The sequence below is a fragment of the Tyto alba genome, unplaced genomic scaffold (assembly GCF_018691265.1).
Source record: "Tyto alba isolate M040663 unplaced genomic scaffold, T.alba_DEE_v4.0 Super-Scaffold_22, whole genome shotgun sequence".
Lineage (NCBI taxonomy): Eukaryota > Metazoa > Chordata > Aves > Strigiformes > Tytonidae > Tyto > Tyto alba.
Window position 1 is genome coordinate 31,908,997 of NW_024881296.1, and position 13,451 is coordinate 31,922,447.

Below are 13,451 nucleotides of genomic sequence, written 5' to 3' on the forward strand. Positions count from 1 at the left end.
TAATATTCTTTTTTATATTATTCCTAGCATTGCTTATTTAATGGCTGCAGAACACTATTCATATATGTGGTTCTTTATATAGTGCAGTGCAGCAATACATGAAGTGTGAAGCTTAATAAGAGATTTAATTTTATGATATGCAAACAACTTTCCACCTCACGTCTTTTCTGGCTCCTAGCTGGAACCCTGGAAACATGATTTGGGCAGTGGAAGTGCTGCCGTTTTATTTGAATGGGAATTAGGTGTCTGAGCAGATGAGATATTTTCTGTTCAGTTTAAAACCCATCTGAACAGATTTTACACTAGATAATATTAGGGAAAGGATGAAACTCTCCTGCATCAAAAATATACTTTAAAAGTCCTGAAGTTCGGTTGTACTTTCATTGCAGCACTGCATTGGTTGTCTAAACACTCTGGCATTGGTTCCAGAGGCATCTCTGGACCTCAGCAGGAATGAATCCATCTACTGCCATTGCAGTCAGCCTGCAAATTCGAATTTGTGAGCTCACCTGTCATTATTTCCTCAAACCAGTGCTGTTCAGCGTATTGCATTTTTACCTGCAGATAATCATCAGGAACATGGAATGTGAAAAATCACCCACCACCTATATAAAATATATATAATCATATATTTGTACAAAATATGAAAATCAGTATGCTTTAAAAGGAAAAAATATTGCTCTGCAGTGAAGAGTCAAAAGCATATGCCGAACACATGCATATTCAAACCCTGTAGAGCAGTGATGAAGTATGGTACTGCTGAGAGGTTTTCTTTTTAGCAACTGCTTTACTGTAAAGAGGCCACTGAGCATGAGAACCCTGCATGATCTGCTCGGCTCTGGTGAGTGATTATATTAAATGTAAAGGCACTGCATGACATCTTCATCTAAATATTTCAACTTTTTGAAGGAGTCTTGGATTCTGTAGCAAGATAGACTGATTTGTAATCTCCTTTCTCAATGGTATCTCCTTTTATCACATAGACCTGTGTGCCTCAAACGGTGCATTCTTATCTAGAAGATTATGAACAACCTTACCTTCCAAATAAGCATGCCCGTACCTTGTTAAGAACATGAATTTTAACTGCAGACTTGGCAATTACTGACTATAGGTTGGTTTAGGCAGAAGATACACTGGTGAAAGAGAGTGGTAGTATTCATGTCAGTTTACAGCAAAGATAGGTCAAAATTGTCTGTCTGGCTCTGCTGTAAATTTGGAATAATGTCATCAGAGAAAACTATGCTGGTGTTACACTGTTGTAACAGGACAGTTTGATCCTATCAAGTTGTCAAACATAGTAAATAAAAAAGTGTGCCTAGAGTTAAGCTCCTGAATCCACTTCCACGTTTGAAATGCGTCATATTAAAGACAGATTTAAGAAGGGAATCAGTATCTCTGGTGGTTTTATCAGTAATTTAATCCCTATTCTCATTTATTAATAGAATTTATTTCTTTCTAGCTCCTTTTCCCACCCTCCTTGTGACATACTTACAAAAGCTTTCTTACTCTCCAGATGACTGGCACAAACTCAGTATGGCTTTTGCCGTTCTTAATCTTCTCCGCCTCCCCAAGAACAAGCCAAGTTCTTCCCCTTCTCCATTTGCAGTAAGATTTTCTTTGAGCAGTCGCTAGTGATGCTGCATTGGCTACATCTTGTGTCTGCATTCTTCTTTTTACAGTGGCAGTGCAGCATGTTATGGTGTGCCTTAATTACGATGTGTTTTAAGATGCTTATCAAAGAAAAAGCAGTTTATATTTTTGTTCTTCTAATGCCTAATGTATCTTTAGTTTGGGCAAAGGGCTTTGGACAGCACTCATTAAACACAGAGTGCTTTCAACGTTTTTATTTTTCTTTGTTACATTTTAGCTATTCTTTAAAGGAAGTTTCATAGGTAAGCAGGGTATTCGGAATGCAACCAATTAGCTGAAGTATGGGAAATGGCTGGATCCTAAGGACCCTGGTATTTACATGTTTAGTTTTCTTGGTTTATTTTAAAGGAAAAAGGTTGAGTCCTCCAAAATAATTTTGCATTCAGCATAGGCTACTTGACAATTAACCACATGGGCATTTAAAGAAAGAGCCAAAGGCACCAGCAGATAGGTGCACTCACATACATTAACGGGATATTTTCTCATCTCGTGCTGATGCACTTCTGAAGTGAGCAGTGAAAACAAATGAGTCTTGTTTGTGTGTATATGTGAGAAGTTAAGTAAATTTTTGCCTTTTGGACACAGCCCAAGATGGAAAGTGCTGCGCCTTTGCAGTGGGAGCACAGGGAAAACTTTTCACAGTCCGAAGGTTTGCAGTGGTCTCATGTGCTTGTTTCTGTATGTGTGCCTCTGAATAGGTACATGCAGATCATTTGTCCCAGTATGTTGTTATTGGTGCGTACTGCTAGTTAAGCTGTTGTAGCAGTGCTACTAAGCCATTGCTTAAGCAGAACTGCAGCTTTGCCTTCTCTGTTACCTATTCCCTTTGGAAACAGAGAACATCTGGGGAGGTGGGGCAGCCCCAGCCTCTTTTCTATGTACCGTAAATCTTAAAAAATTAAAAAGTCTTCATAGTTCAAAATAAATCAGTTCCTTTTTTTTCCAATTTATATGCAAAGCTTATCTGTTGTATTTAGGTCTACTTTTTAATAAATAATTTATTAAAAAAATAGATATGAAAGTTTTGATTAAAAATTAACAATACAAAAAATATTGAAGCCAAAACACCTTAGCCAGCTGCCCACAGATAAAACATCTTGCAGAAGCCACAGAAGAGGCAAGCTTTATTAAAACCCACCCCTACCTTCAATTCTTTATATGAGCTTAAAACTAAGGCAGTAGTTGACCTTCAGTGGTGTGAGAAGTGAAAAGGCACCTCTGTAATAGTTGGTCTATTGAACGTCAGCCAAGTTTTCCTGTGCTTGTGATGCTGGGACTCCTCTCAAAAGTTCATTGTGACAGTACTCTGTTTAAAGAAATTGGGGATGTCCTGTTTGGTGCCCTGTAGAAGGCCACCCTTTTAAGAAGGAACCTACTGGATGAAATTACCCGCTTAAGTCAATGACAAAATGCAGTTATGTCTGGATATCACCCGTGAACTCTGCAAAGTCACCAGCGGTAAGCATCAAGGACTCCAGAGGACAAACCGATCTTGCTCAAACATGACGGGAAGTTCTTCCTGTTTGCTTCTCTGTTGAGAGCAACTCTGCAGCAACTGTAGGTTGAGATTTCTGTGCTGCCCCTGCTTGGCAGCCCTGTGCTGGCCAACAGCTGCACAGAAAAACGCGTGGTCCATCCGCAACTCGGTGCAGCTTTCCGATTTATGTGTACAATGCTTTAAGTAAGTGTAGGCTTAGAACTGGATACCTGCATGCTCCAGAACACCTCAGATAGCCCGGGACTGAACTTTTCAGGTGTTTAACTGCAAGCAAAGCAGTTGCATGATTTTTTTGTTTTAAAAGGAAAAATGAAATGCAATGCAAATTACACTCATATTGAAGTCAATCTGCTCCAATCACATGCTTTTGTGTATGCAGACCTAAATTACAAACCTGAATTGCGTATATACATTTGCGGGTTATGTTATAGTTGACATGGAAAAAAAAAAAAAAAAAAACAAACAGGTTGAAGTGTTGCTTATAGATCCTGCCTTCCGATTCAAAACTAATACCAAGGCAGCGAGTCCCACCTCCTCCCAGTTTGTGCCGAGGCGCAGCGGAGGCCGTCCCTGCCGAAAAGGGAGGCCCAACGCTGCCCAGCTCCAGCTCCCACGCAGCTCTGCCACCCTACGGCCCTGCCCGCCGCCATCACCTGCAGGAGACAGCTTGTAATTAAAACAACGAGCCATTTCTGTGTGGGAAGAGCTGAACCGAGCGGAGAGTAATGTCGCGGTTCAGTGGAGCGGGCAGCCTACAAGGCAGACACTGAACACATTCCTTCTTCTTCTCCTCTCTGCGCCGCGTTTGCGGCACCTCGAAGGGAGCGTGGCACGCGGCCCCCGCCGTCCCCCCACCCTCCCTCGCCCCGAAACTGCCACCGCTTCTCCGCCGTCGTCGGGTTTCTCTGCCCACGCCTCGAAGCCACCTCTGGCCCGGCCGGCGCACGCTGTTCTGCGGCGCCTCACGCATGGCGCTCGCAAGCAGAACCCACGCTGACGCGGGCGGGGCGGCCCCACCCGTGACCGTGCCCGGGGCCGGGGCGAGCCGCCGGCGGTGCGGGGCGGCAGGCCCAGGCCGCGGGCACCCGCGCCCGGCTGCCGCTCGGTCCCGCCGCCCACGCGTGCCCGAGCCGGGAGGAGGAGGAGGGGCAGGGCCCGGCGGAGGGCGGCGGCGGCCCCGCCGGGCCGCAGGAAGCGCTGCCGTCACCCGGCCCTGCCCCGCCGAGCTGCCGGTGGGAGGCTGGGCCGCGCCGGGCCGGGCCCGGGTAGCCCCGCTCCGCTCCGCCTCGGCTTCCCCAGAAGAGGGATGCGGCGGCGCACGCCATGAGCTGGCGGACCGGCTCCCGCGGCGTGGTCCTCACCGCCTACCACCCCAGCGGCGGCGGCGGCGGCGACGCCCCCGGCGGGTGAGTGGCGGCGCGGGGAGGCCGGCGGCGGCGGCGGCGGCGGCGGGCCCGGCCCGGGGCGGTGGCGGGCGCCCCTGGGGGCCGCGGAGCCCCTCCTGTGGGGAGGAGCGGAGCCGGCTCCGCGGGGGAGCTGCTGCGCGGGGAGAAAGCGGTTTCTCCGGCCCCCGCGGGCTGCCAGCGTTTCCCCGCTTCTGCGCTTTGCCCCGCGTCCTCCCCAATGGGGTTTTCCCTTTGTTTGTTTATTTATTTATTTATTCGTTCGCCCCGTTTGCTGGCCACCTCCGCGCGCCTTGGAAACCTCGGGGCGTTTTCTCTGGTTGCTGAGCGCCGGGGGCGGGCGCCGGGCTGTTGCCGAAGTGTTGGTCGCTGGAAACAGCCCCGCGGCCTCCCGGGTGCGTGGCCGGGGTTAAAACCAGGTTTTGGGGGGCCGGTGCGTGTTCAGGCTCGGCGCGTCTGGTGGGTGCGGGGGTGGGTGCTGCCCCGCGGCTTCGGGGGAGCTGCGCCCCAGAGTCTCTGGCATCGGGCTGGTCGGGGGATGGATGCAGCGCATAGATTTTTTGTATCGCTTCTCTGCGCTTTACTGCTTTGTTCTTTCCTCTATTATTAGATTTTTTTTTTTTTTTTTAAATTGTGGTAAACGGAAGGAATGTGCAGGAAAGGACGAGATAAACTTTTTAAAGCAGTTGTCATTTTGCTTAAGCAGTGAAACTGATAATGGGCGAAGAAGCCAACTTCTGTTATACGAAGTCTGGGGATCTCCTAGTGCCTCACAGCATGTGTTTGATACAGGCAGAAACACTGCTGGCTTTCCATGGCAGTGACCAGAGAGACTGCTGTGTGGAAAGGGGAATTTTGTCTTTATGGCCCATTCAGTCTTCCCTCTTTCTTGCTGAAACTGTCAACAAAGGTCGCATTGATAAAGATGGGACTTTTATTAATGCTGGGAAGCCAGCTGAAACTTGGAAGGTACTGAAACAGGCACGCTGTTTCCATGCATGCATAGGAAGAGCATGTCTGATCAAAGAGATAATAGTCTGATTAAAACAAGATAAAAGGAAGTACAGTGTGTCACCCTGGACAAAAGATAACTGATGCACCATGATACGTCACACCAAGAGTCCATGGCAGAGGCCAGAACTGAACTGAGCAATACAGCCTACCCTGTGCTTGAACCACAAAGCCATGCCCCTCTTTTTATCGAGGTACTGCCCACTCCATAAGTAATGTTATCAACCACCCCACTTTAAGTCCTGCTTTAAGTGTCCCTGCTTTAAGTGTCAGCTACATATATAAGCTACATATATATGCACTGCAGATCTAATTAATTGCTGTTGAATGCAAAATAAGTGCACTTCTGCAATAAAATCACAAAATCCACCACTTTCTCTATTATTGTTTGTGGTGGTTTTACCCTTCCTCAAACTTCCCATGCAGGAAGGACAAGATAAAAAACACTTTCCCTGCTCCTTGAGATAACTTCTGGATAAGGATCTGTATATCTGTAAACTGTCAAGATCAGTTGTTGCTTTTTAATGTGGGGCTGCCTGGTTATGTGGCTGTAGGCTGGAGTTACTCTTAGCCCCTCGAGGCCCCCGATGCATGAGCACAGTCCTGGGGGCCCCTCGGTATCCTAGAAACTTGTCTCCCGTGTGAACGCTGCACTGTTAGGAGCAGCGATCTCATCAGGTTCCCACTCCTCTGCAGCTGCTTCTGGGGACAGCCTCCTGGGTAAGCTGAGACGTTGTCATGCAAGTAATGGTGATCCTTCACAAATTGTTCTGATGCGGGATTAAGGGAGTGTAGGGGGAGGGGGGGGCAATAAATGTGAAAAGTAGTCTCATTTCCTTAATTATAGCATATAAATGCCTATGTTAAAGCTGCACAGAACAGGGGATTCCCACAGTTGGTTTGCCTGACTTCCTCCCCTGGCAGTGTTACGGCTTTCCAAGCCATGCATGTTTGCCATTTAGCTCATTAACCTAAGATCCTAAAGGACACCTCACTGCCTTTCTCCTGTGCCACTCTAAATTTGGACCTCAGACCAGTCTCGCCCGATTTCATTAACCAGGATCTCAACTCCATGCTCCTGATTCACCTGTTCCCTCCTGCCCTGGATCCCCAGTGTCTTCCTACTTCTAAAGGGAGAGTGGTTGGGAAGACCATTTGTTATTTTTTGGTCTTTTTAAAAACAAACAAACATAACTTTTCTGAAACATTGTAACATTTCTGTGGTTTTTTTTTCCTATTTTTCTATCTACTTTCCTCCTTCATCAACATTCCTAAGATGTGCAGGCCTGTGTGACAATAATGCCCAAACCTGTATCATTCTGAAATATTTTGTGGAAATAAGTTCATCCATTGTGCTCTGCACAGTGTGTAAGTGCACCAGTTCTGCAGTCTAGGTTCTGCATTTTGTTACTGGTTTGAAATTGAGCTTATTTTGCCTTTTTAAAAAATAGCAAAACACCAACTTTCAGTATATAGGTTAGCATCTCTCTCCTAATTTGGAAACTCTGTCACTTTTAACAGGGATCAGAATATTAGGAAGCCAATATAATACAGTGCCAGATGTAGCAAGGCAGCCCTTTTGGAAGGATTAATAAACTATGTTGAATTATTTTTTTCATAGGCATTCAAAATAGTGCATGTTAGAGATTGCTTTGTCTTTGGAGAAGTGTGGCACTGGTACATCCTGCAAGAAATGAAACACTGACTGCTCCAAACCAAGTGGTGTCCTAGGAAAGGGCTATCCTTCCTAACCATTTATTTTTAACTTCAGCCATACAATAAGTCTTGCTTCATAAGACTTAAGAATTTTATGGATCTAATAGATTGTTGAGCTACTTTTCTTTTTTTGGCCCTTTAAAGGCACAATGAGGCTGTGAAATTTTCATTAGGAAATACCTTATCTTTGGTTCACTAGGCTAAAATCTAGAACGGTCTTGGTGTGATTACTTCCAAGTTTGACATTTTAGGAATATTGCCTTGACAGTGGTGATGCACAAAAAAACATTAGAGCTGTTCTCTTTGCCATAGAGAAGTTTATTTTACAATTTACTTTAAAGTAACATTTAAAAGAGTGTAATTGTGTAGTGTGGATACTGATTGTGGGTGACTTCTATGGTACACCTAAGTATTTATCTAAGAACTTCCCTAGAGAAATCACAAAAGCAGATTACCCAGTATCAAATTCAATTTTACTAGCTCTCTTTTCCATATTGCTTCCGTTTTCTCACTTCCCAGTTTTAACCCTTTAGATCCACTAACGCTTTATTGGCTGTCATGCTACTTGCATTTTGGTGTCATCTCCTTTTCTTTACAGTGTCCATATGCAAGCTTTTAAATTATTTTTTCTTGTTTTTTCCCACTAAACCATTTGTTGTTATATGGACAGTGGAAGGTAAGAGTGAATCAGGTTTCAGTCCAAGACCCTGTTTCAATGACTGCTTGTAGGCACGTCACCCTCATGCACGTGAAATCCACACCCTTAAGCATAGACTTCCAATGCCATTTATGTTCCTTGATGGGGAATTTTAACCCATCTACTGTGGCAGAAAGGACTGCAGGTCCTGTGTCTGACTTGCCAGCCATATGTAGGTGTTGCAGATAACAACAGTCTTCTCATATGGCTGCGTGGGCTTACCATCAGGCAATCAAATGCCACCCAGAGAGTGAATGTGTGTGTGTATGCATATATATATATATGTAGGTGTGTATATATACACATGTAAAATTATTTTTAAAATGTGATTGTAAGGTGAAGACCAAGTCTGGAGTATTCAATGGATGGGGAATAGGGTATGGCAACACTGCAAGTAAATGCATGCAGAGTGCATGCAGAACTGACTGTGTGCATACCAGTGCACGAGGCAAATAAACTTCTGCTACAGAGCGTTTTCAAGAGCGAGGCCTAAAATGCAACCGAGTAATAGCTAAATGATTTTAAATGTGGTGGCCACTGGAGGTTGACTTTGCTCTTCTCTCTGTTCCTTTCCCCTAACTGGGAGGCTGCCGTTCTGTGTTGTCTTCCATGCTGCACCAGATTGTCCTGTGAGTCACAGCCTCCCTGTACCCGTTTCCAGTGACTCACCGCGTGTGATCACCAGCAGCCAGCACGTGCACTTCTGCTGCCACTTCATGTGTGCTTCTTTAACCTACATTGGAAGACCCATTTGAGTTTTGAAGCTCTGCAAGCTGTTTAACGTCATATACTCCTGAAGGGCCTGTCAATCTTCATATTGCTAATGACTTGTTAAGAAGGACTCCGGTGTTTCACAGAGCCTAGAACATGGCTCCTCCCCCTCAGAGTCCATACAGTCATATGCACCCTCCCTTATTTGCCCTATTTAAATCCTGCATTTGATTTGCCAGTACTCACTTGCAAAATGAGAATGATGAGTTGAGTTTCCCTGGGATGGAACTAAACCCCAGACCAGTTCTGGAAAGAGTGCTGTAACCCTCACCGACTGTAAGAGAGAAGATTGCTGCCGCCTCAGGTCTCCTCTTTCAAGTGACACCTGCTAGCCAGGGCCCGTGGTCCCCGAGGTTCGCCGTCCCGCTTCATTACTGAATCCGAATGACTTTGGGAGGTGCCAGCTGAAGCTTGGGTCTGTGTGGCAGTGAAACCAGGGGGGGCTCAGTTGGGTTTTGATGTCGAGAAGTGACATTTTTGTGGGTTACTGTGTAAGTCTGCATAAAACAAAGTATTTATTTTTATATGTCATTCTAACTATGGGCTTTACTAACTTAATAGTAATAGCATCTGTGTTCACTGTGGGGATGGCTGACAAATGAGGGGCCCAAAATACTTGGTGTTTTCTACAGACAGCTGTGGTCTAAATCACTCATTCACTGTTTAATCTCCTTGAGAAAGAAATCAGATGATAGATGGCCTCTGATCTTGGAAAAATGACAAAGACTTCTGCTATGAATTGCCCACGATATATTATTTTTTCCAACATTGACCGTAATAGACATTACAAATCACACATACAAGAGGAGTTTATTCTTTCCTTACCAGAATAATCTGCCTCATTCATTGTTCAAATATTTGCTCAGTTTAATCTGAAGGTTTAATAGTTTGTATTTTAAGTCAAGAAAAAATCTAGTAATAAACATGAATTCATGCTTTTTTCAAGGGCAGTTTCCATCTCTATTCTTTCAGAGAGAAAAGCTCTCATTCCTTTTCCTCTCTTTTCCCACCAGTGACTCATTCTTGGAATTGAAATACAGTGAAACTTGGTATGAAGGACTAAAGCACTGTGATGCTCAGTGTACAAGCAACAAACTCACAAGCTGATTACTCACAACTGATTTAAGTTGGTGGAGCCTTTTGCAGTTTCATTTGCAATCTGCTAGTACAGCGCAGATGCCAGATTCTCCATATCATCACAGCATGTGTTGTTTCTAACCCCTGTAACCTGCGTTTCGTGATGCTAGTATGGATGGCTTAGCACAGTACCTTTAATCTGCAAAGCAAAGATCTATCACACTACAGCTGACTTTACAGAATCATAGCAATCTTTTTATCTGCTAAGTTTACAGGCTCTACATGAGCACAACCTTTATCTAAGTGCATTAGAAAAATCTTTCCTGCCTTGGGTTTGCCTGCTAGTTTGAACAGTGTTTATTGTCTGATGTCTTGTCAGATAGAGCTGACAGGCAACAGTGCATTAAGTTGCCTTATTTAGAATTGCTTTTGTCTCTTTTGTACTTCATGCATATATAAATATGTAGTATACTGCAGACCCTTAATGTGTTGCTTAGTTACTGGTGTATTAATCCCAGTAATTTGATCTACTGACAGCAAGACATGGTATTCTAACATTTCCCACTTCCTTGGTTCCATATTTCTGCTTCATGGGGTTCCCCCTTCCCCGAGTTTGTACCTTATTTCTTCTTTGAATTTATCTTGCTCCTGCCTTTGGTTCTCTCTAAATCTCTCCGATCAACTAAAAACCCCTTCTAGTGCCTGTTACCTGTTGTCAAGTTGCTGCTCAATTTTATCTTGGTAGATGGAGCAAATAATTCTCTTTGAGTCTGTTTCTTCATTCTGAAAATCATTCATGTGACACTTCAGCATTTTCAGCATCCTTCTCTACACCTGTCCTGCTACTGTGCTTTTACTTTACCCCCCAGCATGAATTACCTGCAGTACTTCAGTGTTAGTCTCATGAGTGTCACCTACAAAGGTAAAAAATCACTTCCTCACTGCTAATTAATCACCTCAGCCAATTTTATATACTGCAGTCACACCATCTTGTTTTTCTAAGCATCGTGGTGGAACTCACTTTGAGTTGCATGTCCTTTCTGAGTCTTAGATCTGCTCAAGCCCTTCTTTTTCAGTGCAACCCTCTATGTGTAGACATTGTCACTGTTTCTTGCATTTAGACATCCATTTAGAATCTGTCAGTATGATAAAACAACATTATTTCAACAAGCACAGTTCACTACGTGACCTAGATTATTCTGTGTTGTGGATGTAGATGTGATTTAATGCCCTTCACTATCAGTGCAAACAGTCTCTTTGGTTCTACTCTGGGTCAGGCCCTTAAATAGATAAAAAAAGAGAGTAACTGTGATGAATCAGTGGAACTACACAGCAGAAAGGAGAAAAATCAGGGCCCTCTGTACATAGGCTTTCTTTTTTATTTTAATGACATACAGAGAATGAGATGTCATGCTTGTCTAGCTATAAGGAATGTGAATCATAAAGGTCTTCTGAACATTTTAATTACAGGCTTTCCCTTTTTGCTTGAGTGTGTACAAATCTAGATGGTACAGAGCATAATACAATGTATTACTAGATGTGCCGTTACAAGCATGTAGACTTTATCCAAAACTGGAATTAATTTATGATGAGCAAAGTGCTAGAGGAGCTGTGTAAATCCCAGCTCCAGCATTCACTCTCTAGGTGTGGTATCAAACAAGTATTTTAAAATTGTTTCTCTACGTTCTTTTTCTTTGAAGAGCAGAATTGTTGAACTTGTTTTCGAATAAGACTAATGACATTTTCAGTCTGCTGATACTGGCGCTCAGTTAATAAGTGTTATAATCTATTGTTATTGCAAATATTTTACTCTTGTTTTGTAATTGTTACTAGTGAGGCTGGAGCTGAAAGCTGTAGGGTTTTACTCATACATGTTACGGTAACATCTGCAATGCCAGCACCCTTCTGTATCGTTAGTGCTTTTTTTTACTGGAGTTACTGAGTACACACCTTTTTTTTTTTTTTTTTTTTTATATGAATCAGAATACTATGGCTGAATGGAGGCCATAATTACAGTAGGTGATACAGTGAGGTTCTTACTGTGAGTGGCATTGCAGAGTCCTGTTATGCATGGGTCACTGTTACTGCAGACTCTTCAGTGAATCTACTTGGCCAGGGAAAGAAAAATTCCACACTTGTAAGTTTTGAGTACTTCCAACATGCCAATGGGCTGTCTTATGGGAACTGCTGGTTTTGCAGTGAACCTGCTTCTGCCTCAGAGTCTTGATCTCAAAATAATCATGTTCAGACAGGGAATTTAAATATTTATAGTCAAATAAATAGGGGTAAAAAAGTAGGGGTTTTGTTTTTTAGTATTTGGATGTGTAAGAAATAAGTAGACTTGATTTATTTCGTAAGTACAATTTTAGCTGTTGTTTTCTGAGGTATATTTTTGGTGATATCCTGAGCAGCAAATGGAATGCACACCTAAGCAGTTTACCCCTCTGTGCTCTCAAAAAGGCTGAAGCTATGAACTTACTCTTTGGTCATTGTTTTGTGCCAACTCTCTTGTAATACAGCAGAATAAAAGCACGCACAGGAACAGATACCTACCTGGCCATATCTTCCCATGAGGATAAGCTGCTCAATATTCCCCCTTGTTCTGTGACTGTTCCCTGCCCTTCCTGCTACAGCATCCCAATCCTGCTAGCCTAGAAATGCTTTCATGAGAATCTCAGGGGTTTCATCTGTCATGTTGCTACAACATCATCCTTCTTAGGGAGGATTCTTAGGCCAAAAGGTGACAATAAAAATATGTTAGAATGTTTCCTTTGCAGGGCCTCCGGTATTGCTGGAAGACTTAAAATGGCTTGGGGTGAAGTATTTGATTAGGAGCAAATGTGGATGTTTTTAGCATGCTTAGAAATACGATTGAAGGTACACCACACATGAGAAAGCAACAAAGTTAGAATAATGTCTTCAGCAAATAAATAAGTATCTTATTATGCATACTCAGTGCCAAACTGCAGCAGAGCAGTTGGCATGTTTTGCTTGATTTAGCATCAGTACAAATCTTCAATTTACCACTCTTCAGACTACCTCTTTTTTTCTGTACAGCAGTCCCTAAGCTACCCAGACAGCTTTCAGTTTGGTTTAGGAATTCAGATACTTTGAGCTCACTTCCCTATTTGAAAACCGGGAAAATAAGAGGATGTGTGAGAATTGTTTTCTCAATGTTTAGTGATAATGTGCTCAGTAAAGTACATTGTTTATTTTTTATTATTTTTAATCAGTTGGTTGTTTTTAGCTGATTTCTCTGTAATCGTCAGAACAATAGTTGGCGGGAATCAAGGCCACTGATGAAATGTTGTCTCTATCAGAAATTCTCTGCCTTTAATAAAATACAACAGCAAGATCCAGGTGTATACTACATCCAGAGGTGACAGGGAGCTTTGCCCCCAGTTTAGGACAGTGCAAGGTTAGCCTTCTAACTGTACAAACAAAGCAGAAAGTTCTTGTAGGCTCATAGTGGCCCAAGGAGTCACATAGTAATCGTGGTTATGGTTGTGGTTAAGAGTCTGTAATGGCAGATACAAAGCAAGAGGCTTGGGGCAGTCACCAGAAGCCTCAGCTACTGAACAGCGAGGAAGCTGTGACAAGTGCTGTCACCCACGGAGCCGTGACCCGC

General features: G+C 43.6%; 1 protein-coding gene across 2 annotated transcripts in view; it reads left to right on the top strand.

Annotated features, from left to right (window-relative positions):
• ARHGAP18 (Rho GTPase activating protein 18) overlaps nt 1-13,451 on the top strand; it is a 95,849-nt gene that overhangs the window by 25,447 nt on the left and 56,951 nt on the right. Inside the window, exon 1 of one of the 2 annotated variants that reach the window (XM_042795826.1) lies at nt 4,212-4,554. The exons of the other annotated variant lie outside the window; for it this stretch is intronic. Coding sequence (XP_042651760.1) covers nt 4,472-4,554 — 83 coding nt within the window. The 5' untranslated portion in view covers nt 4,212-4,471. Of the gene's footprint in view, nt 1-4,211; nt 4,555-13,451 lie in introns of those variants that run through there. 2 annotated transcript variants of the gene reach the window in all.